Below are 25,471 nucleotides of genomic sequence, written 5' to 3' on the forward strand. Positions count from 1 at the left end.
ACCAGCAATGCCTATCTTTTCTCCAGTCTCCCCCTGGAGACTATCATTACCTGAAATAAATACTCAGAACCTGATGCTGTTTTCTTTTTCTTTTTTTTTCTCCTTGGGAGAATCTATGTCATTTATAGAGTAAAGGTATAAAGAAAGGAGGTCTACCACTTACTTAACAGATATGCCAATAGGGGGAAAAAGTCATTTTATTCAGATGAGGCACTTTCAGTGTATGTGTTTGTGGTGTATGTGTGTGTGCGCTTATGCACAGGGAATAATGGATATGGTGCAGGATAATAAATACTGTGAGGGTAAAGAAGCCCTCCCCTGAGCTGGCAGGAGGGCATCGCAGCAGTATACAGAGCCTATAGAGTACAGTCCAGGGAGGTGGGTTCGACGCTGGCTTGGAGGCTGAGGTGTCCCCCTCAACACAAGAAGCCAAAGAAATTGGAGGAGCGGGGCGGTGGGCCCATGAGCATGGGCATCTGGTTCCTGTGAGTGATCTTGATCTGGAAGGGAAGGGAGCATGTTCAGATGCAGAACCTGGTGCCCTGGGGCTGGAGCAGCAGAGATTCGGAGGAAGATCTGTGGGGTTTAGGTTGGGTTGCCAGGGTCCTAGAGAAGCCATGGCAGGAAGGCCGGGGCTAAGAAATCAGGATATGAGAGGAATGGTACTCAGGATAACTTAAGGCATCAGGAGGAAATAAAGAAGCTCTGGAATAGAGATTAGGATCCATGGAGCCCGAGGATTCAGTCTGGGGCAGGCATAGGCAATACTCACTGTACAGGGTGTCTGCATCCAGGGTTCTCCATCAATTTGCATGGGAAGGGTTTTTGTCGTGCTGTGGGAGGCCAAGGCAGATTGGTGGAGATTTCTTTACCAGTTGAGTACCAAAACTCTGTTTCTTCGGTTGGCTTTCAAGCCCTTTAGTACTGAGGAGGATCTCCTAGAACAGCCCCTCCCCACCACTCCATGACCCCCTTGGCCCCACTCTTTCCCTCAGAGCCCCTGGCCAGAGTTTTCCTTACTGAAAGGTGATCTCAGAGCACTTGGCCAGCCGATGCCCAGCATTCTTAAGCTTGGTATAGATCTGGCCCATCTCAATTGCACCCTCCAGTCCTACTACTTCCAGCCGCTTGTCGCTTAGGTCTGGGGATGGAAAATAGTGAGACAGGTTTTGCAGAAGCAGGGTGCCTCCAAAAGGAGTCACACACTCAGTCTCACTCACTCAGCTTCCAAAGCTACTCCTCTCACCTGGTACACTGGTTTTCAGGATGTCAGGGTCGGTGATGATTTTAGCTGCAGAGCCTAAGGCCTGGTTGATCCCATGGATGTCCCCATGGGGTCTCTTGGTATCACCCCAGAGATTGGAGCCACCATGTGTGCTGGGAATGTTCAGCACTGCAATGCCTTCTAGAGACAGGGTACTGAGATCCAGCGGTTTCCCACAGATCTGAGGGTAGGAGAGAGGAGATCCTTATCTCATGACATAATCAAGGATATGACATCTCCCTCCACCAAATAACAAATTGGGAAGGTCAGGATTTTGAGTTTTGCAATGGATGGAGAGCAATAAGGACTGGTATATCTTGAGAACTTGGGAACTCAAAATTGGAGAGTGGGGAGGTCAAAGTAAAGGTTCAAGAACCTGTGAAGTTCTTGAGGGCATCTTCAGACGGAGACACTAAGATTTAACAAGCTGAAAAGGATATAGAGTTAGGATTCATCATACCCACCTCAACTGTCAAAGACTCCTCCAGCTTCTTGCATGTTGAGAAGATGGATTCAGATGTGGCAAATTCGAAATACCATAGCTTGTTCTTCATTCTGTATCAGTCCCGGCGCAAGGCCCAGTAGGAAGGGGACAAGTTACACAGTTGGCAGAGGTAGGCTAAGTGACGGAAGGGCCTCAACCTCCTGACTCCAGTCCTACGCTCAAAACTTTAGGTTGAGGGGTTTCCTAGAGGTGTCACTGCCCATCTGAGTGCTCTGGTCACACTTGGCCACAACCTAGTCCCTGCCACCGTGTATACCCACCTCCACTTTCCCTCACCTGCTGTTGAACTTCTCAGGATATTTCTCTCGCATCATGTGGAATCGGTGAGCAATAGAGGCATCCTGGGGAGTTTAGGGAATGTAAGATCAGAGGCCTGCCTCCTCTCAGCACAGTACTTTCTTTAACTCCCCCATTTGGGAACAGTATGTCTCATGTTCTTTTCTTTTAACTCACATCACTGGACCTCACCCCAAATTTTCCTGTGTCACAGCTCCCTTAACCTCTTCTTTCCCAGTCTGCCCTCTTCCAGCCTGTACCTGCTTAACCCCCACTTCCTCCCTTTCCCCACACCCACTCCACTGACCACACCAATGGAGAAGTAGTTATTGATGATTTGAAAAGGGACTGGATCACTCTTTTCTTCAGTTTGTTGGGGTATCACCTCCACAGACCATCGATCCATATATACCACCTTACTCGTCTCTAAATCCTTGAGGATCTTCCCCAAATTCTGTCCCTCATACCCTAGGAATGGGGGAGAAGACAGGTTAGCCCTGAGCCCCAGGTCCCAGATGGACCTCCTCTTAGCTCCCAGCTCCACAAATTCTCAGAGATCATCTGCCGTAGTTCTGCAGACCCTCCTAGGCCTTGCTAGTGAAATTGCAGGGTGCTTGGGCACGGCTCCCATGGACCAATCTCCCATGGATTTGGCTGACTCTTTTTCTCCATACTGTCATGGAGGAAGAATGTTCCCAATGTATGTACACATCTAACAATAAGGCCAAAGTTCATCTGGAACATTAGGGAAAATAGCCAGAAAAATTAAAAAGTGAGTGATGAATGGGGATAATATCTCTCTCCCTCTCTTTCTCCCTGACACTTTCTCTTCTCATTCAGCCAGACTGAACATAGTTTAAAGCAGTAGTGTCTAAACAGTGTGATACTGGCACAGTGAATAGAATAAAAAGTAGAGAACAGGGTGCCTAGAAATAGGCTCATGTATATATGAGAATTTATAGTATATGATGACATTTCCAATAACTAAGGAAAAGACTATTCAATAAATGATGTCAGATGCAAAAATTACTTGTACCAAAATAAATTCAAGATGGGCCAAAGAATTTAAATGTAAAAAAAGGAAGCAGAATTTTACTAGAAGAAAACACAAGTGAATGTTTTAACAAATCTTTGAGTGGAAAAGCCCTTTCTAAACCACAATACAAAGCTAGGAGCCAAAAAGGAAAGATTGATTTAACACAATTAAATTAATTAAAAACTTTCATATGGTTAAATAAATAACACTTTTAAAAAATACAAAATATAAGTTGCAGTGCATATAACACATTAGCTTCCCCAACATTCAGAAAAGGTTACAGGGTCAAGATGGCAGTATAGGTAAACTGGCTTGTCTCCTGGCCAACCACATCAAAATTACGACTAAACTATGGAAGAACCATTATTTAGAACCATCAGAAATCAAGCTGAATGGAAGTCCTACAACTATAGAATTAAAGAAACCACATCGAGACTGGTAGGAGGGGCAGAGATGTGGAACAAGTTGGTCCCACACCCACATGTGGCAGATAAAAATCAGGAGGGATATCTCAGGAGTGAGAGGTCCCAGCCCCACATGAGGCCCCCCAGCCCAGGGTTCCAAAGCTGGGAAGATATGTCTTCATAATTTCTGGCTATAAAGACCAGTGGGGATGGAACCTGTGGAAGAGAGGAACTCCTGGAGTCCCAGGCAGTTCCTTTTAAAGGGCTCACACACAGTCTTACTCAGACTAGTGAGTCCTGCATGAGGAGAGGACTGAAACGCACCAGAGGCATACAGGGAGAAACTGAATTGTCCGGAATCAGAGCATGAGCCTGGGTGCTCTCAGACAGAAGTGCTGGCAGAAGCCATTTTTCCTTTCCTGAGCCCTCCCCCGCAACAGAGCTGGCAGGCAAGTGCCATATCTATGTTCCATCAACCTGGCTTATACTGTCTACCTCACCCTGGTGATCCCCCAAGGCTCTGAACCACCCAACTTTCAGGCCCACCCAAACTGCTTCCAGTGGCTTTTCCATATGAATGGCCTGTTTTGGCTCCTGCTTTAGATTTTCTTAGATTCTCTCAAATAGGCAGCATCTGGCTTCAGCAAGCCCCATACCTCTTTCTAACTTGCCCCAGGCCTGGCACTAGAGGCAGCCAACCTTGATTCACAGCTTGGCTTCACCTGGGCATCTCCAAGCCCAGCACAAGTAGCAGCCACCTGCAGATTGCTTTGTAGCCTATGCTGTGTGACCCTGGACAGAACACAATCGGTGGCTGACCTTGGATGTGCCAATAGCAATCAAGGCTCAACTAATAAGAGGAGGGTTTACATAACCCACATGGTGAGCACAACTTGAATACCCAGCTTGGGTAATAGGGGAGGCTGTGCCACTGGATCCTACAGGATACCTACTACATTAGGTCACTCTACCAAGCCTGGGAGATGTAGCAGTTCTGCCTAATACATAGTACAAACACAGGGTGGCTGCCAAAATGAGGAGACAAAGAAACATAACATAGCCCAAATAAAAGGACAGAACAAAACTCCAGAAAAATAACTAAACAAAAATGGAAACAAGCAATCTACTAGATGCAGAGTTCAAAACACGGTCATAAGGATGCTCAACAAGCTTAGTGAGAACCTCAACAGCATTTTAAAAATCCAGTAAGAAATGAAAGATACACTAATTGAAACAAAAAACAATTTACAGGGAATGAGCAGTAGGGTGGATAAAGCTGAGAATCAAACCAGAAATTTGGAATATAAGGAAGTAAAAAACAACCGATCAGAACAGCAAGAAGAAAACGGAATCCAAAAATATAAGGATAATGTAAGGAGCCCCTGGGCAACTTCAAGCATAGCAACATTCACATCATGTAGGTGCGGGAAGGAGAAGAGAGAGAGCAAGAAACTGGAAACCTGGGTACAGATTCAAAACAGCTTTCAGTTTCTGGCTAAGATGGAGGTGTAGGTAGATATACTTTGCTTCCTCATACAACCAAAAGAAGGATAACCATCAATTTAAAAACAAAAAGCAACCAGAACTGTCAGAAAATTGAACTGTATGGAGTCCCACAACCAAGGAATTAAAGAAGAGATATTCCTCCAGACTGGTAGGAGAGGCAGAGACAGGCAGCTGGAGTGGAGATGATGCACGGTAGGGTGGAAGCTGGCACACCACGCACTCCCATATTACTGTGCAAATAAACCAGGAGGAACAACTGGGGAGGGGAACAGACCTCGCAACCCAGTGTTCCAGCACTAGGAAAAGAAAGCTTCAAAACCTCTGGCTGTAAAAACATGTGGGGGTTGTGGTGGAGGAATAAACTCCCAGTTGTACAGGAGAGTCCGTTGGAGAGGATACAGGGTCCTAGAAAGTACACAAACCCACCAGCCCAGGAATTAATACCAGGGCAGCACCTGAAAGGGCAAAATTAACTTGTGGGAAGTGGGGGGAGTGACTGAAAGTGGGGTGAGAGCCCAGCAAGTGACTTTGTTATTTCTTTGACCCCTCCCCAACAGACAATGCCACAACACAGCAAAATGGGTTGCCCTGCCCTGGTGAGTACCTAAGGCTCCACCACTTACCATGTCACAGGTGCATCAGGACAAAGCAATAAGGCCCAAATGAAAGAACAGATCAAAACTCTAGAAAAAGAACTAAGCAACAAGAAGATACCCAACCTGTGAAATACAGAGTGTAAAACACTAGTAATCAGAATGCTCACAGAAATGATTGACTATGGCCACAAAAATACAGGAAGTAAAGGATATACAAAATGAAATAAAGAAAAATATACATGGAACCAACAATTAAGGGAAAGAAATTGGTATTCAAATCAACAATTTGGAACAAAAATGAAGAAATAAACATTCAACTGGAACAGGATGAAAAACAAAAATTCAAAAAACGAGGAGAGGCTTAGGAACCTCTGGGACAGCTTTAAATGTTCCAACATCCAAATCACAGGGGTGCCAGAAGGAGAAGAGGAAGAGCAAGAAAACTGAAAACTTATTTGAGTAAATAATGAAGGAAAACTTCCCCAAATCTGGTGAAGAAAAGAGCAGGAAGCTCAGAGTGTCCCAAATAAGTTGCACTCAGAGAGGACCACACCAAGACACATCATAATTAAATTACCCAAGATTAAAGATAAGGAGGGAATTGTAAAAGCAGCAAGAGAAGAGAGTTACCTACAAAGGAGTTCCCATAAGACAATCAGCTGATTTCTCAAAAGAAATCTTACAGGCAAGAAGAGGCTGGAAAGTAGTATCCAAAGTCATGAAAAGCAACGACCTACATCCAAGATTACTCTATCCAGCAAAGCTATCACTTAGAATGGAAATGCAGATAAAGTGCTTCCCAGATAAGGTAAAGTTAAAGGAGTTCATCACCACCAAGCCCTTATTATATGAAATGCGAAAGGGACTTATCTAAGAAAAAGAAGATCAAAACTATGAACAATAAAATGACAACAAACTTAAAATTATCAACAACTGAACCTAAAAATAAAAACAAACTAAGCAAAGAACTAGAACAGAAACACAATAAAAAAATGGAGATCACATGGAGGGTTATCAGTGGGGAAGGGGAGGAGGGAAGAATGGGGGAAAAGGTACAGGGAATAAGAAGCATAATTGGTAGGTACAAAATAGACAGGTTAAGAACAGTACAGGAAATGGAGAAGCCAAAGAACTTAAAAGTATGACCCATGGACATGAACTAAGTGGCAGGGGGCGGGGGAGGGAATGCTGGAGGGAATGGGGGTACTTGGGCAGAGGTAGATAAAGGGGAGAAATAAATAGAACAACTATAATAGCATAATCAATAAAATATACTTAAAAAAGAAATTGGAAACCTATTTGAAAAATAATGACAGAAAACTTCCCCAGCTTGGTGCAGGAAATAGACACGCAAATCCAGAAAGTATAGAGAATCCCAAAGAGTCCCACACCAAGACACATCATAATTAAAATACCAAAGGTTAGAAGATGGCAGCATAGACAGACATGGCTGGCCTCTTCGTACAACTACATCAAAATTACAACTAAAATATAGAACAACCATCACTCAGGAACATCAGAAATTGAGCTGAATGGAAGTCTGACAACTACAAAATCGAGTTGAATAGAAGTCTGACAACTATGGAATTAAAGAAACCACATCCGTCTAGACTGGTAGAAGGTCTAGACTGGAACTGACTGGTCCAACACCCATGTGGATAAAAATTTTGGAGAGATATCATGGGTGCAAGGAGCCCCAGACTCACACCAGACTTCCCAGCCCAGGTTTCCAGTGCCAGGAAGATAAGTCTCCACAAATTCTGGCTGCAAAAACTAGTGGGGATTGAGTAGGTGGAAGAAACTTTTAGAGCCCCATGCAGTTCCTCTTAAAGCACCCACCCACAGACTCACCTAAGACTCATTGCCTCTGAGCTCCAGCACCAGGGCAGCAGCTTGAAAGGCACACACAATATACAAGGAGAAACTGAAGTGTCTGGCACGAATGTGAGCAAAGGCCATTGTCCCTTTGCTAAATCCTCCCTCCACAGAGCCAGTAAGCTGATGCCATATCTGAGACCCCATCAACCTGGCTAATACTATTTGGCCTGCCTTGGAAATCACCAGGGGCTCTGTCCCATCCAATTTATGGGACCACCCAATCTGCTTTTCCATAAGAATGGTTGGTCTTGGCTCCTAAATCCTATCAAACTAGCAAGAGCTGGCTTCAGTAAGTCTAACTGGCAGTCAGATTAGAGTCACAGCTTGGTTTCCCCTGGGAATCTCCAAGCCCAGCACAAGTAGCAGCCATCTCAGATTGCTTTACAGCTCAGGCAGGGTGCCCCAGGCAAAACAAAGGTGGGGACTGACCTTGGCCTGCACCATCTGGCAAACGCCAGGGCCAGTGCACCCAGTAAACAGCTACAGACCATGCTGGAGCGCCACCACCCTGCCCCTGCACAGCAGATCCACCACAGAAAGCAGAAGTTGGTGGTCAGTGGTCACAGCCATTCCTTGCAGATGACTGGCCTGGGTAAATCCCTCCCATTGATCTGCCAACAGCAATCAAGGCTCAACTACAAGAGCAGGGTGTACTCAGCCCACACAAAGGGCGCACCTGAGTACCCAGCTTGGGTGATAGAGGAGGCTATGCCACTGGACCCTACAGGACACCTACTACACTAGGCCACACTATCAAGATACAGAGTCAAAGCAGTCCTACCTAGTACCTAAAAACAAACAGGGAGGCTGCCAAAACAAGGAGACAATGAAACATGGCCCAAATGAAAGAACAGGTCAAAACTCCAGAAAAAGAGCTAAACGAAATGGAGATAAGCAATCTATCAGATGCAGAGTTTACAACATTGTTTATAAGGATGCTCAAGGAACGTAGTGAGGGCCTCAGCAGCCTAAAAAAGACCCAATCAGAAACAAAGGATACACTAATTGAAATAAAGTACAATTTATAGGGAAAAAACAGTAGAGTGGATGAAGCTGAGAATCAAATCAATGATTTTGGAATGTAAGGAAGCAAAAAACAACCAATCGGAACAACAGGGAGAGGGAAAAAAGTCCAAAAAAATCCAAAAAAATGAGGATAGTATAATCAGCCTCTGGGACAATTTCAAGAGGTCCAGCATTTGCATCATAGGCATGCCAGAAGGAGAAGAGAAAGAGCAAGAAACTGGAACTCTAGTTAAAAAAAAAAAAATGAAAGAAAACTTCCCTAATTTGGTGAAGGAAATAGACATGCAAATCCAGGAACCACACAGAGTCCCAATTATGATGGATACAAAGAGGCCCACTCCAAGACACATCATAATGAAAATGCCAAAGGTTAAAGATAAAGAGAGAATCTTAAAAGCAGCAAGAGAAAAGAAGTTAGTTACCAGGTGGTTACCAAATGGGAGGGGGTTGGGGGACAATGGGTAAAGAGGTGAGGGGATTAAGAAGTACAAATAGCGCTGGCCAGTATAGCTCAGTGGATTGAGTGCTGGTCTGCTAAAGGAAAGGTTGACAGTTTGACTCCTAGTCAGGGCACATGCCTGGGTTGCAGACCAGGTCTCCAGCTGGGGGAGTGCAAGAGGCAACTGACTGATGTATTTCTTGCACATCGATGTTTCTCTCCCTCTCTTTCTCCCTCCCTTCTCCTCTCTCTAACTAAATAAATAAATAAATAAAATGTTTAAAAAAAATACAAATAGGTAGTTACAGAATAGCCATGGGGATGTAAAGTACAATATAGGAAATGGAGTAGCCAAAGAACTTATATGTATGACCCATGGCTATGAACAATGGTGGGGGCATTGACTGAGGGTGTTGGGGGTGCTGGGTGGAGGGGTAAAAGGGGGAAAAATCAGGACAACTGTAATAGCATAATCAATAAAATGTAATTAAAATAAAATGCCAAGGTTAAAGACAAAGAGAGAATCTTAAAAGTGGCAAGAGAAAAGCAGTTATTTACCTACAAGGGAGCTCTCATAAGACTGTCAGCTGATTTCTCAAAGGAAACTGGGGAGGCTAGAACGGATTGGCAAGAAATATTCAAAGTGATGAAAAGCAAAGACCTACAACCATGATTACTTTACCCAGCAAAGCTATCATTTAGAATCGGAGGGCAGATAAAGTACTTCCCAGACAAGATAAAACTAAAGAAGTTCACCTTCACCAAACCAGTATTATATGAAATGCTAAAGGGGTTCTTTGAGAAGATAAAAAATATGAACAATAAAATGGCAATAAATATATATCTATCAACAATTGAATCTAAAAAAACCAAAATAAACAAGCAGGGAGATCAGAAACACAATCATAGATACAGAGAATATTTTGATGGTTGCTAGATGTGGGGTGGTTAGGGGATGGATGGAAAAGGTGAAGGGATTAAGAAGTACAAATTGGTTAGTCAAAGAACATATATGCATGACCCATGGACATGGACAATGGTATGGGGACTGACTATGGAAGTGGGGGACAGGTTGAGTGGAAAGGGGCCAAGAGGGAAAAATTGGGACAAGCGTAATAACATAAACAATAAAAATGTTTAATAAAAAATAGGGATGTGGATGTAAAGTACAACATATGGAAAAGAGTAGCCAAAGAACATATATGCATGACCCATGGCCATAGCGAATGATGTGGGGATTGCCTGAGGGAATGGGGAGGGCTGGGTAGATTGGGGCAAAGGGGGAAAATTAGGACAACTGTAATAGCATAAACAATAAAGTATAATTTTAAAAAAAGCTTACATCCCTGGCCAGGTGGCTCAGCTGGTTGGAGCGTAGTCCCATACACCAAAAGGTTGCAGGTTGGATCCCCGGTCAGGGCACATACCTAGATTGATGTTTTGATCCCCAGTTGGGGTGTGCATGGGAGGCAACCATCAATGTTTCTCTCCCGCAATGATGTTTCTCTCTCCACCCCCTTCCTTCCTTTCTCTCTAAAATCAATAAACATATCTTCAGGTGAGGATTAAAAAATAAATAAATAAAAAGTATTTTTTAAACAGCTTATAAATTATATTAAGTCAATAGAACAATGGGCAAATAACACAAACAAGCCAATCACAGATGAAATACCAATAGCTAATTTTATATTAAAGATGCTCAATGTTATTAATTAAAAGAGTTACAAATTAAAATAATTAGTAACATTTTGTTGCCTATCAGATTGACAAAGTATAAAGATATTGAGAAAACCCAGTGTTAAAGAGATTATGGATTTGGCTGGTGTGCCTCAGTGATTGAGTGCTGGCCTATGAACTGAAAGGTTGCAGGTTTGATTCCCATCAGGGCTCGTGCCTGGGCTCTGGGCCAGGTCCCTGGTTGAGGGCTTGCCAGAAGCAACAGAATGATGTTTCTCTCCCTCTTTTTTTCCTCCTTCCCCTCTCTCTAAAAATAAATAAATAAATAATATATATGTATATATATGAAATTATAAATAAGCTGGTACTCCCATTTGCTGCTAGTTGGAGCATATATTGGTATTTAATTTTTGGAAGGAAATTTGGCAATTTCTATCAAAATATTACCAAATTTTATCAAAACATATCCTTTGATGCAGTAATTCCACTTACAGGAATTTCTCCTACAGAAACTAACACACATGTGCACAATGATGGATGTACAACTAAGTTTGCTGAGTTACTTCTGAAAGAGCAAAAAAAACCTAGAAACAATATAAATGCTCATCAGTAGAGGAAGATTATATAAATGATGGCAAATTCATGCCATTGAAATAATGCATAGTTAGTGAATGCTGAATGAAATTTGTATGTGCTAACACGGAAACATTTCCAAGACACATCATGCAATGAAGAAAGAACCAGAAAAATTTGGGTAGTATAATCCCATTTATGTTTGTTTAAAAGTCATATGTGTATGTATGTGTGTGTGCATGTAAAAACATAAAAATTAGCACAAATAAGAAACAGTGGTTATCTCTGGGAGATACAGGGAATTTGGTGAGGAGTAGGGAAGAAGAGTCCTGTTATGTGAAGATTTATACATTTTAATTAAAAAAATTTTTCTACAGTGAAAATGTACTTATGTATTGTCTTGTTTTAAAAGAAAATAACTAATCAAACATAAAATTTTCATTCTCTTTGAGCCAGCAATTCACTTCTTGAAATCTCTCCTAGAGAAATTCTGACATCTGTGTGCAGAGATAGATGTGAAATGGTGTTCACTGCAGCGTGGTTTGTAATAAAAAACTGAGTGCTACCCAAACGTCTATCAAAAGGGGACTGGTTAAATAAATAATGACAGGTGCTCTCCCTCCCAGGAGCACGCCCATGTCTTTCTTCCCTCTCAGGCCCACATCTCCTAAACTCTAAGGGACCCCCCTGAGATTTGTGACCAGGGGAGCAATGGGCAGCGGCCGCTCATCCCAGGCTAACTCCCAGAACCTGTTTCCAAGGCTCCCTTTTCTCTGACTTCTCAGTGAGCCAAAGCAGCCCTCTCTCCTGCAGCTTCTTCTATCCTATGACCTTCCTTGTTTCACTGTTCCCAGCTTTAATAAACATACTCTTAAAATAAATAAATAAATAAATAAATAAATAAATGGCATGTTCACGCAACGCAATGCTATTCTGCAACAAAAAGAGGCAAACCTGAATGTACTGAAATATAATGATAATCAAGATGAATTGTTTAGTTAACAAAGAAGAAAACTGTAAAATGGCCTTGTTGTTTAAATACAGTTTAGTATGTGTCTAGAAAGAAAACCATGAAAAATATACTCTGAAACTTTAGGGAGTAGGTTACAGGGAATTTTCACTTTTTTGGCATGTATATTTGATACGTTTAAATTTTTTTTTTTTTTTTTACCACAAGCATGTATTATTTTTGTAATCAGGAAGAAAAAGATTATGAAAATGGGTCTTTACTTCCTCACATTCCATTGAGAGTTTGACCCACTGTAATTTGCCTTTCACCATATCACCCTGTTGAAACTCTTCTGGCAAAGACTGCCAATGATTCCTGCCAAAGCCAATAGTGCATCTTTAGTTCTTATTTTAACTCCTGAGACTACTCAGTTGGCTTCTAAAATAGCACTCTCTAAGTTACAGAGGTCCCTCTCTGACTGCTCCTTCTTAGTCTCTGTGGTAGGAAGAATAGTGGCCCCTCAAAGGTGTCCACATCTTAACCTCCAGAATCTGTAAATATGTTGCCCTACATGGCAAAAGTGTCTGCAGATGTGATTAAAATAAGAATTTTTAAATGGGCAGATTATCTTGGATTATCGGGTTGGGCCCAGTGTAATCACAGGGTCCTTACAGGAGAAAGAGAAAGGCTCAGAGAGGAGTCCTAGGACACATGCCCACAGAAGCAGAGAAGTAATAACACTGCTGGTTGCAAGTGGGGGCCATGAGCTAAGAAATGCAGCTTCTAGGAACTGGAAAAGGCAAGGCAAGGCATTCTCCCCTAGAACCTCTAGAAAAAACATAGTCCTGCCAACGCCTTGACTTTAATGCAGTGGGACTTATTTTGGACTTCTGATCCTCAGAACTTTAAGATGATCAATTTGTGTTGTTTTAAGCTTCTGTTTGTGGTTGATCTGTTATAGCAGAAATAGGACACTAATAATACAGATTCTGTTAATAATTCATCTTCCTCTGCTCAACCCTTCAAGAGGGTGTTCATCAGGATCTTCCTATCCTTGTCTACCTCTTCTTAACTCTTTCCCTGGTAACTTGTCTATTCTCAGGATGTCAACTACCTCCCAGGAGCAGCTGACTCTTGAACCTGTTATTTTCAGCTTGGCTTTCCTCTGAAATTCTTAACATTTATTTCTTAATACCCACCACACATCTCCATCTGGGTGCTCCACTGATACCTCAATTCAGCATGTCTAAAGATGAATCTTTCTTCCTTAAACTGGTCTATCTCCTGCATCCCATATCTTAATAAATGATATCCCATTTGCTCAGTCCACAAACCTAGGAAATGTCCTAACTTGTCTTCACCTCCTCCTCTACAACCCATTAGTTACCAAATAGTGTGGCTTTTACCTCATGAATGCCACTTCTGCAGCCTTGGCTTTTGTGTTGATCATCTCTTAACTAGACTACGGCAGTACAGGTAATGTCCTATCCTGTTTCCTTCCTCCAATCCATCCTCCACAGAACTCCCATATTCCTTCCATCTTCCCCTCTTCACATCTTAGGATTTTCTCCAATATCAACACAAATTTCCATCAGTGCTGTATTTCTATCATTATTTTTATGATTCCGATTGCATAAACAGAAACTGCCTACGAGAGCCTCATTTGCAGAACACACACTGAAGACTCAAAATACATGATTTCAAAGTGTCTAATACTGTCAATGAAAAACAAGCCCTGGCTGGTGTGGTTCAGTGGATTGAGGGCCGGCCTGCAAACCAAAGTGTTGCCAGTTCAGTTCCCAGCTGGAGCACATGCCTGGGTTGCAGGCCAGGCCCGCAGCAAGGGGTGCACAAAATGCAAGCACACATTGATGTTTCTCTCCCTCTGCTTCGCTCTCTAAAAATAAATAAATAAAATCTTAAAAACAAAATACAAAAGAAATGCTAGGGAACAAAGGTGACTTTTAACATTGGAGTGGACATGCCCAGTAGGAAAACAGGCAAAAAGACAAAAGAAAAAACCCTGACAATAGGAAAAGCCATTGAACCCCACTCATAATTAGAGAACTACAAAATAAAATGACACTTGATAAGTATTCTTTTTCTGAAGAATGCTTGGAACTACTATGTCTTTGGGAGCACCAATGAACTGATTAAAAAAACAAAAAGAGTTCCCCACAGTTCAGGGATTGCACCAATTCCTCAGTAGTTATAAATGTAAAGTGAACAAGTATATAGTAGTGAACCCAGGGGATTGTGGTGAATTGAAGAATGCATAATCCACTTCTTAGAAATAATCTTAGAAAGTCAAAAAATGAAAGCACTGCATGGCAAACAATACAAATTATTTCTGTGGGCTGTCAACTTTCAAACTCTAGCAGGATAAAGTAAAACACTCCTCAGCACACCATTCATGACCCTCCATAATCTGGATTCTGCTCAACCCAGTCTTCCCTCTCCCTATTCCCCACCTTTCATCCGAAGTCCCAGTCACAGTGAATGACTCACACTTTCCCTAACGTACCACCACACTGTTTGGTGGCTCCAAAGACTTTACGCAATTTCTTCCACCTAAAATGCTTCTCACTGTCCTTAGCAGACCCCTATTCTATAATCTCCTGCCACATCTCAGAGCTGGACTCTGAATCCAACAGCCTCAATTCCAAGACATCTCAAACTCAACCTGCCCCCCACTGACCTTTTACATACCAGTACTATCCCTTAAACTTTTTTTTTTTTTTTTAAGAAAGCAAAAGACTAGAAGTGGGAGTGCAGTTAAAAGACTGTTGCAATAAACTTGGGGAGAAATTATAATGGATGAATAAATGACCTGATTAATTGGTTGAATGAATGAATGAATGAATGAACCATGGCCAGGCTCCCTGCTAGCTCCATCACTCAGCATCTGGCTTAGCTCTTATACAACCTTTCTTATTCCCATATTGTCCTCCCTCCATCCCCATATTCCCTGATGCTCTGAGTCCTCAGAGTTGGTTGGGAGAAAGAGAAGGCTATTTTTATGTTTACAAGAAGAGGACCATCACCCTTGACCCTTCTAAGTTCAGACTGTTGTCCTTCTCTCTTCCAAAGCTCTCTTTTTTGGGGACAATCCATTTTGGTCCCCACCCATCAGTGCCTCTTCTTCCCCATCTTTCTCTGTACACCAGATGCCTAGATGCTTTCTAGGTGTGTCCTTCCCTTCCAACCCAATTGCACCTATCTCGCAGGAAAACATTTCTAATAATTTACCTCCTCCCCATCTTAGGCAACGAGCTAGGTCATTTCCAGTGCCCAGGGGCAACACAGCAACAGGAGGCACAACAGGCAAGTTGGCTTTGTCTGGGAAGGCAGGTGAGGAGATGGATGGAGGGAGTTAGCTCTGGAAGGCCACTGCCCGAGTGCTCTGCCCGGAGCTCTCCCTGCACTGACCAATGGTCTCTAGGATCCAGCCTACTGTGCCATCTCCGCCACACACCAAAATCCGGTAATCAGGAACTTCTCTGAAGAATCTAAGCCTGAGACAAAAAGCAGGAGAGAAGATGAGAAAGGATAACAGGAACACGGCTACTTAACTCCTGGACAGACAGGTTACTTCTTTTTTGCACTTTCCTCATAACCTTTGTCAATACACTTATTTCTATTAAGGGCAGAGAAACATGCAATGGGGAAAGTTACAGCCACTCCTCAGTGGTTAGGGAGAAATTGGTATCTCCATCCTTTGAGAGCAGAACAATGATGAGCCAGAGCACTCAGAGGTGGGAACACTCAGTGACCTTAGTAAAAATGGCATTCTGAATTCTGATTTCTTGGGGTCCCCTGGTCCTCCCCTCCCAACATGCACTCTTTCCTGCTCTCTCTCAACACACACAGATAGGCAGATACACATAAACACTGTGATACAGCTCCCAACCTACACTTACCCTGGCTCAGGACCATCCTTTAGGAGGTTGAACACCTGTCGAGGGTTTAGCAGATACTGGAATTTCCAGAGCACTCTGTGTGAGGGAAAAAGGAAAGCTCATGGCAGGGGATGGAATTTCTGTACCCCACCCTCTTGATTTCCCCCTCAAGGCATATCCCCTCCATACATAGATTCCCAATCTCTGACAGTCCTCTCCTTTGATATCAGAAGACTCAGTATTATGTCTTCTCACCTCTCTCCCTGCTTCCCACCACTCTTCGGGTTGACAAAGACCAGAAGTGGGTGGGTGTTAGGAACAGGGTCAATCTGCATGGGGGAAGAAAACCAGGATAAGAAATTCCAGATTTTGTTAGAGTTCAGTTGGATCCTGAAGACAGCGGCAGACAGCTGTCATTTTCCCAAGATACTCTTCCCCTCCTCTACCAGGGTAGGGCTTTTGTAGAGAAGGCACAGTTCCCAAAGTTTTCTACTTCATTCCCCCCAAGAGGGCTCCAGTGAAGGAAAACCACCCCACCATGAAACCCAAGTCTCTCAGCTTTGTACCCGCAGAGCCTCAAACGTGCTCAAATTTAAATCATCGACGGTCTTCTGGCTTGTTTTGCTACTTTTATGCTCCTGTCCAGAGGCCTAGGAAGGGAAGCAAAGGGAAGGAACACAGGATTGTGTGTGAATCCCTAAACAGGTGAGGGTCTGACTTGAATCCTAAAAGTATGAGCTTTCTGCTCCAAATGGCATTGTGCGTGTGTGTATTTTTAAAGTGGGGAAGCACTCTTGTCCCCTCCCAGCCGCTGTCCACAGGTCTCACCAGGACGCTGGGGTAGATGGAAGATGGGGGCAGGATGTGGTCCCGGAGCAGCCCACAGTCACACTCATGGCCCATGGCTTGCACACAGTCATCGTGAATCTGAAAGACAAGGTTGGCATGGAGGGTTCATGGAGGGAACCCTGTTACTTCTCAACTTGGGATTCTGGTACTGGAAAGAGAACCTTTGGGAGCAGAGGCAACTGTGGCTGCAAGGGATATGCTGTCCTGGAGGCGAGAAGACTAGAGAAGACCAGTGGGGGGGAGGAGAGAGGGCAGCTTATGCAGGGGTCCCAAAGCACAACCTGCAGAGATAGCTTCTGAACTGACCTCTAGGTGGCACCACACACAATGCAGCCCGACTAGACCGTGGTAGATACGAATTTTTTTCTGACAGCGGTCGCATCGTCCTGACAAACAGCCTCCTCGCACCCACACATGTGACTGGACCTTGGGGAGAAAGGTGATCCCTGTCTGAGAGGGTCTGAGTGAAGGCTGAGGAAGGGCTGAAGGTAGCCGAGGGCCGAGGGCCAGGGCCAGGCTGCCGGTGGTGAAGGGATGGGCACAGGGTCACTCACACCAATGTCCTTCCGAGACTTGGCATAGGTGCTGACTTCACATGGCAGGGCCTTCATGGCACACTGGTCGTGAACGGTGTACTTACAGACTGGGTGGGGGGAAGAAGGTCAGAGCCTTAGCTGCGACCCCTCCCTCTATTTCCTCCTTACCTGGGGGTGAAGTGGGATCATTCACTGAAACAAGATATATAGTCCCTTGCAGTGAGGGTATGGTAGAGAATTAAAGTTGGGGAGTTGGGGGTGGGGGCTCTTTCCCCCAAAAGAGCAATTGGTACTGCATGCCTACCCCTACTCCATCCATGTGCCAATAACCGAGCTGGGTTACCTCTGTTGTTGCTGTATGTGGGCAAAGGAGGTCCAGGTATAACAATGACAATAATAATAGCTAATTTTTATTGCAGACTTAATAGTAGGTACATGCACTGGGTGAAGCAGTTTTCTTGCATCAACTTATTTAGTGCTCACAATTACCTCATTTTTGGTTGAGGAAACAAGGAAACTAGGTCACATAATTAGTCGGTGGCAGAGGTCAGGATTCAAACCTAGGTCTCACTAAGATCAGACAGCCATGCTTCCGCAGAGAGCTAAGCTGCCCTTCCGGTCCCACCCTCCCAGGCCCCATCACTCACGGTTACAGCGCAGCCCCTGTTTGCCAAGACCAATGCTTGACTCGCACAGGTTGCAGTAGGCTGGTCGGGGGAACCTCTTGGGTCTCCACATGTGCTGCCCATTGTCCTTCAGGGTCTAGGAGGGCACAGCAGATGCTCGGGAGTGTCTAAGCCTTTGGAGGACTAACCTCTGGCAAGCACAACCCGAGGCAGCCGTCTCAACCATCCTCACAAGTCTCTCCTACTCACCATCTCCAGACCTAGCAGCACTAGCAGTGGCACGGTCGTGGCCCCGGCCCGGAGCCACTCAGCTAGCGAGACAGAGCCACTGCCATCATAGTCAATCTCTTTCATCATTTCCTGAAGAATCTGGACAGAGAATGGGGGGACTTTTGGTGGGAGCGGCCCCTCAAATCTGACCCCTCTCCACAGCCCCCAGGACGCCCAGCCCAGCCATCCTAGCCAAGGGAACCAGGCTGTCTGCCATAAATGGGGTGTAGAAGATGCAAGACTCACCAGGGAGAAAATACAAGAAGGGACATGAAGAGAGGGCTGCCTTACCGGCCTCAGCTCAGACACATCCCAGTCCAGGTATTCAGCCACTCGCATCATCTGTATGATTATTTTGTCCACTTCCTGGGGGCCAAGAGAGTAAGAGCCACAGCCATATCCCACCTCACTATCACCATTCAAACCATCCCTAGATATCAGAGCTCCTGGGTTCCACCCCCAGACCCACCACTCATTCTCAGGTGTTGTGCTGAGTAAATGAGTATCTATGTGTATTCATATGTTTGCAAGGCAGCCCCCAATTCATGTCTCCAGGCTCCTCTTTTAGGGGTCAAGAGCTTGGAACCTACTCCCAAATTTAGTCCTAAAGGACTCAACTTCTCCCTCTAGCTTCCTCTGTTTCTTAAGATCCTGGAAGAGTTGGGATAGGAGGGCACAGACAAATGGACACATACTCCCTTGCCCAGCATACAGGTCCCCCAACTCACTGAGCTGTCCAGGATCCCATTTCTGTCCATGTCGTACAGCTTGAAGGTGACTGTGGGTGTTTTAGGGGGGCCAGGGTCAGTTTGTGAGGGATACCCGAAGAATTCATAACAGAATACAGGGGAAACAAAAAGATAGGGAGAAATATTTTGGAAGAAGAGCCCAGAGCTTGGGGCTGGGACTGAAAAAGGAGATAAAAAGGGAGGGGAAACAGGCCTGGATTCGAACCTGATAGGGGAGGTAGCACACACCTTCCACATCCCAAGAACACCCCAGGCCACCTACATGAAATGTACAAGACATAGGAACTGGGGTGGCTATGGTAGATTGCATTAGGTACAAGGAATCTGGGGGAACAGGGGAAATGGGCCCATTTTTGGCCCCTCCTTTGTATGGCCTTGTCAGCCTTTAGGAATCCTGAAAAAATGAGGGAAGGAAGGCTGGGGAACACCTTTCCTCCCTTCACCTTTCCTCCCTTCTCCCAGTCCAGAATGGCAACTCACATTCTAGCTTGTCTTCTGGTCGGCCACCCTCCAGAAGGGAAAAGTAGCAGGAGACATCACTGAGACATACCACATCTGGTTACAAAAAGTACAGCAGATTTGAGGTTGGGCTTCCCTCCACTCTGGCTCTTCTCTTTTGCTTTGTTTCTCCAATTCTTCTCTTTAACTTTGCTTCCTGCAGCTCCCAGACAAGCCAGGCCAACCTCTACCTCTCGCCCCCAACCCTGACCCCAGCAGGTGACTTAATTCAGCTCTCACCCCAAACCCACACTAATTTGACGCTTCTTCAGGAGGCCCATTCCCACCTATATGACCATACCTTTTTTCACAGTCTCTTCTATGGAGTAACTCGTCTGGAAGGATTGAAACAGTGCCTGGCTTAGGTGACTGGGAACATCATCCACTTCCAGATAGATTTTCAGGAATTGTTGGAATCCCTCATAGCCAATGGCCTATGAAGAGAGCGACCATTACCCTGGGGAGTCTGCAGGATGGGAGTTGGGGATTGCAGATGAGGAGTAGTGGGTACAGAGACAGTAAGTACAGAGCTGAGAAGCATCCAAGGCAGGAGTATGATTTCTTGGGTTGAGTCCTGAATTAATAGAATATCTTGCTTTGTCCTAAAGCAACAGCTGCAGTAACAATGGGTATCAAAGTATCGCAAGAGAGGAGAGCAAAGGGTGGGCCCAGAATAATCCCTAGAAGTTGGGGGTCTCAATGGAGTAGCAAAAACGAAGATGGGAGGAGTTGGTTCAGGAAAAGATTTCTCAGCGGCAACTTACATCTTCTTGGAGATATTTAGCCATTTCACCATCCTCAAAGAGCTTTAGGACATCACTGACCTTCTTAGTGGAGTCTAAGGTGTGAAGAGAGTGAAAGAAGAGCGTTATTCTGGTTCAGCCCTCCCTGCCCTCTGCCAGTGTCCCACCCAGACATCCAACAGGAAAAGGTTCAAATGAGATAAAGAAGGAGGAAATTCCTAAATACCCAGAAATACAGAAGAGAAAAACATTTCAGATCCTCCAACGTGGTACCCTTCTTTACTTTCTTCTCTGAGACTTGGAGCAGGCAGTCAAGGTTCAGAGAAGGGGGGTGGAGAGCTGAGACCCCAGGCATCTCCCCATCTCCCACTCCTCCTTTTCCCAATCGTAGGCATATCTTAGGAGCTGACTGGTTCAAGGCCACCGGGGAAACTGGAAGGGGGTGTGGGGGAGAATGAGAAGGAAGAGGAGGGGTACTCTAGGGTAGGGTCTTCAGAAGTCAAAGGCTGAGAGAAAGACTCACATTCCATGTATTTTTGCAGCTGGGCAAAATCATTGGGGCTTATTAGGCCCCTCTCCTTGGCCATCTTTCCTTTTTCCTTAAGGATGGCCACAAAGGCAGCTTGGTAGTAGTACTTTTGGTGCTTGAACCTCAGCTTCCCAGGGCAGGTCTGGAAGATGACAAGAGCATGGGGCTGAAAAGCCAGCAGTGTCTTTGGTTCTGTCTACTCAGTTAATTTTCCACTTCCACTATTATTTCCGTTCTTTACTTTTCTCTGAGTCTTTCCCTTTCCTTGTGTTCCTCTCCATACGTCTCTCTCTCTCCCTGACAGACTCTGACTTCTGTTTCTGACTCATCTCTTTCTCCCTTCCATGTCTGGATCATTCTCCAGGTCTCTGATTTCCCTCCAATCTGTCTTAATTCATCTCTGACCACCCTCACCTTCCCGCCTCCACTCGTGCTCTCCCAGTGTATGTTTTCGTGAGTGTGGCTCTCGCTCGCTTCTACCTTTTCTCCCCCACCCCCAATCTCTGCAGTCTCTCCCGGGCCTGCGCTCTCCCATCACGGATCCCACTGTCCTGGCCCTCTGGCCCTCCGTGTGGTTCTCACTCCGTTGCCAACACGCCTTCCGGGCCATGACCCCATTTTGCTCCGCCTCCAGCCTCGGTCCCCAGCTCCGCTTCTTCACCCACTCCCCGAGCCACCCACGCCCTGCAACGACCTCTAGCGCTTCTGATGCGCGTGACACAGAACCAACTCTGGCCGGGTCTCCTCCAGCCCTGGCCTCGCCTCGCCTGCTGGGGAAGGGCGGGGACCCAGCACGAGATTGGGAGGAGGTAGGAAAGAAGGCTGAGCACCTTGCCTGGCTTCCCAGTTCCAGGAGGGTTGAGCTGAATGCAGGAGTGTCAGATTCTGGGGTCTTTCTTCTATCCTGTTAGGTTAGCTAGCCGTGTTTAGGGAGCCCCTACTTTTAGCTATGAGACCCAGAGACCAAAGAGGAGCTAGCACGTGGACCATTCTGACCACTGGCCCAGGGGCAGAGTAGTAGAGGGCAACTTGCCTTGAGGATTCAAAAACAGCAGTAACAATATCTCACACTAGTATAGCACAACATAGTGTAGCACCATTTGGGACTCAGAGATAACTAGGGTTAGTCATATCTGGGTTCCATTCTAGCTCTGAGACTTGGGCAAATCATACCTGTAAAATCGGGAGAATGATACCTATCTTTCACAGTTCTGAGGATTGTCAAATAATGTATAAAAAGTACCTACTAAAACACCTGGCATATAGAAGGCTTACACGAAATGGTAGTTATTACCGCATTAACAATTAAAACCAAATTCTACCACATGAAAAAATTATTGCGATAGCCATTCTACAGATGAAGAAAAGCAGAGCTCCAAGAGATTGGAATTTCCTAAGGGAGGTGATGAAGGGAGGAATCAAAGCTTCAACCCAAGAACTGTGTGGCTGGGGCCCCTGCTTGTCTTCCTGTCTTCCTCTTGTTCTACTCTCCCTTCCACACACTGCCTTTTAGTCTCACTGGCCTCCTTTCTGTTCCTCAGGCATACCAAGTTCTTCCCTGCTCAGGGCCATGAGACATATTTACTGTTCTATCTGCCTGCAACACCCATCCACACCCTTGGCAGAACTGACTTCTTGCCTAAGCTGAAATGTCAGTTCCTGCAAAAGACCTTCCCTGACCATTGCATCCTAAAGTAGCCCCCTCCAGTTGACATATAGTATTATATTAGTTTCAGGTGTACACCTCAGTGATTAGGTATTATATAACTTACTAAGTGATCTTCCTGATAAATCTCGTATCTATTTTCTTCTTTGTTTACTGTTTTCCTTCTCCTACCAAAATGTAAATTCCACAAGGGCAGGGACTTAGTCTTATTAACCACTCTATGCACAATACCTAAAACAGTGTCCAGCGTGTTGTAGGTGCTCCATATTTGTTGTACAAATAGTTGTGTAAAGTTAGGGAATCATATTTTGGGAATAGTAATCTAATCTAAATATGGTTAAATAGGATGCCAGAGTGTCCAGACTGTCAGGAGATTCCATGAGACAATTTGGAGCACATACAGTAGGTGCTAAATAAATATTTGTTAAATAAATAAGTGATGCTAAAAAGCACTTATTTATTGTACTCAATCCAAGGGTTTGACATTCTGCCTCCTCTCTACACACTTCTTTAGGGCTTTTTGGATTAGGCTCAAGGAGGCAGTTAGGACCTATGAAAATTTCCTTTCTGATGGTACAAGAATCTACTCTGCAGCCTTTGCCCTTGGAACACCTTTGCTGCCAATCGCTATATAGTATACCATTCCTCTTCTGGTGGCTCTCTGAGAACACTTAGAAAGGGATTCTGGGACTGATATTCTGGAGAAAAGACTCCGCCCATCAGTCCGTTTTCTATGACTATAATCAAACTTCTACTGCCAGCTGATCTAATGAATACATAATAGTTTTATGGTTAATGGGGCTGAATGGCTTAATTAGCTGCTATGATTACCCTTGGGGATTCTAAGATGGTTCCAAGGTTCTAGGAAATGGAATCTGAGAGAGAGAGACAGGGAGAGAGCAAATAAGGGACAATCGGATACGACAGTTCTCTTTTCAAAATAACCCTTCCTGGCCCCCGAAGCCTTAAATGTAGCATACAGTAGAGGTTAAGAGAATGAACATTTGAATTAGATAAGCATGGATTAGAATCCTAGTTTTTGGGTGAGTTATTTCATCTCCTTGAACCTGTTTCCTCATCCATAAAATAGGTACCTAGAGAAATCAGTCACAATGTGGGGATTAAATAAGATAATACATGCAATAAACTTAGCAAACTGCCTACCACAGAAGAACTCTATAAATGCTAGCTGTTGTTATTATTATTATTTTATTATAATACAAGGGTGGTACCTAGAGAAACACATATCTGCAGGTTAGAAAAAATGATGTCTTCGACCCAGGAAAGCATAAATTTTAGGGGCTCCCAACAGTAGTGAAGCCCAGTTGCACACCTTCCACTTGTCAGGCACAGACATGTGGTAGCAGGATCCTGCATTTCACCTGTGGGAGGGTGAGGGGGTAACAAGAAACTAGCCTGTCAGGATCCAAAGATACTTCTGGGCTGAGACTTTAGATATGGGGGCCCCTGGGGTCTTTTCAGTTGTCCTCCAGTTGCTGAAAGGCAGCAAACTGCAGGATCCCAGGAGCTTAATGGCCTGTAACAAGTCCAGTTTTGTCCTCCTGCTCCATCCCAACCCTGAGTCTATAACCTGGGCTAGTCCAGGCGACTGCCAGGGCTGGGAGGGTGGGGTCTGCTGCCTGCCGCCAGCTCCCTGTGACTCACCCTTCCCTTCCCTCCTTCGGTTTTTCTGCCTGCCTCTTCCAACTTGGGGTGAGAAAGCTAGAAGTTGACTTGGACGCATAGAATCCTAGAAGATCCTCTGAATTGGTAGGAAACTGAGGCCCAGAAAGAGAGCGACCCTCTCAGGTTACACCCAGATTCTACACATCCTGTCCTTCTAGTTCATTCCATTAAATCCCAGTGCCTCTGGTTTTCTAGATCTTATTTTAAACATTAAAAACTGAAATTGGTGGTAAGCAAAAGATAGATATAATTTCCAAAGCCAGTGCTAACCTTTCCAGTTTCCCTTTTCACTTAAACTCTAATTGCTCACATTCCAAGTCCCATACATTTACCATTACTCAAGAATCCACTATGCCCCCAGAACAGTCAGGCTGATCCAGCAAGGAACCCCAAGGACCAGACACTTGTTCTGGAGGGCCCAGGACTGATTACCTGGACTTCCAAATTCCTTAACCACTCCAGGACCTGCCATCCTCCTCTTTCCCAGGCCTGAGGGAAGGTCAACTCTTCCCTGCCCCATCTCTGCACCTACATAGTGGCCCCTGAGAGGGAAACATTTGGCTTGTTGGCTTGAAGCCTCAAAATTCGTTAAGTCTCCACAAACCTCACAGATGGCAGTGTTGCCTGATTCAGGGGGTGGTGTTGGGGGGGCGCGGGAGGGTGTCATTGTGTAGTACAGGAGGAAGTTCCGATGTTGGCATAGTTGGGGATGATGTGGGCTCTCTCGTTCTGAGGGTGAGGAGATGCCCAATATTTGCATTTCTTCCTCAAGAAAGCTCATTTCCTCCATTTAAATGTGAAAAAGGGGATTCAGACCCAGGCAGTTTCAGAAACTTCCCGGTGACAGGTGTGGAAAAAGATAGGGGTGGGGAGTTGGGGACCAAGAGGCCAAACAAGAACCCTTCTCCACCCATGCAGCACTGTAGGGTTCCAAAACGGACTTAATTCGGACTCGGGTCCGTGGGAACCCAGTCTCACCATCCCTTCAAGAGAGCTAGAGGGATGGAGGGGAAGGTTTGGGGGAAACGCTGCCTACCGGGCTCTGGCCCAGCCCTCCCGCTGCCCCTGCGCCCTGGGGCTAACCCTGATAGCTACCCGCTCTTGCGGTCACGCTTCCTCCTTCTCTGCCCCGCAGCCCTACCCCAGCCTGAGGGCGTCCCCTCCCGAGGCCCCCGCCCGTGCTGCTCGGATAGGTAGGGCGGACGGGCGGGCGGCGGGGTCTTGCGGGGTCCCTACCTTGCCTGCGGAGGGCGCGCGGTCGGAGCTGAAGAGCGGCGCCGGAGCTGGAGAG

General features: G+C 45.2%; 1 protein-coding gene across 1 annotated transcript; it reads right to left on the bottom strand.

The window, feature by feature from the left end:
* Positions 1-124: 124 nt before the first annotated feature.
* DGKA (diacylglycerol kinase alpha) lies at positions 125-25,471 on the bottom strand. The gene is made up of 24 exons (XM_054590979.1): positions 25,417-25,471; positions 20,823-20,970; positions 20,321-20,394; positions 19,858-19,990; positions 19,539-19,613; positions 19,038-19,087; positions 18,601-18,675; positions 18,289-18,408; positions 18,061-18,175; positions 17,432-17,520; positions 17,184-17,303; positions 16,857-16,955; positions 16,595-16,678; positions 16,284-16,357; positions 16,050-16,124; positions 15,559-15,644; positions 15,379-15,468; positions 2,353-2,513; positions 2,046-2,110; positions 1,729-1,819; positions 1,247-1,445; positions 1,021-1,141; positions 773-833; positions 125-500 (listed from the first exon to the last, which is right to left on the bottom strand). Exons 2-24 carry the CDS (start codon positions 20,884-20,886, stop codon positions 417-419), a joined length of 2,205 nt encoding a protein of 734 aa, XP_054446954.1. The 5' UTR covers positions 20,887-20,970; positions 25,417-25,471; the 3' UTR covers positions 125-416.

The sequence above is a fragment of the Pteronotus mesoamericanus genome, unplaced genomic scaffold, assembly GCF_021234165.1.
Source record: "Pteronotus mesoamericanus isolate MK-2021 breed Mesoamerican mustached bat unplaced genomic scaffold, CSHL_Meso_final scaffold_21, whole genome shotgun sequence".
NCBI classification, from domain to species: domain Eukaryota; kingdom Metazoa; phylum Chordata; class Mammalia; order Chiroptera; family Mormoopidae; genus Pteronotus; species Pteronotus mesoamericanus.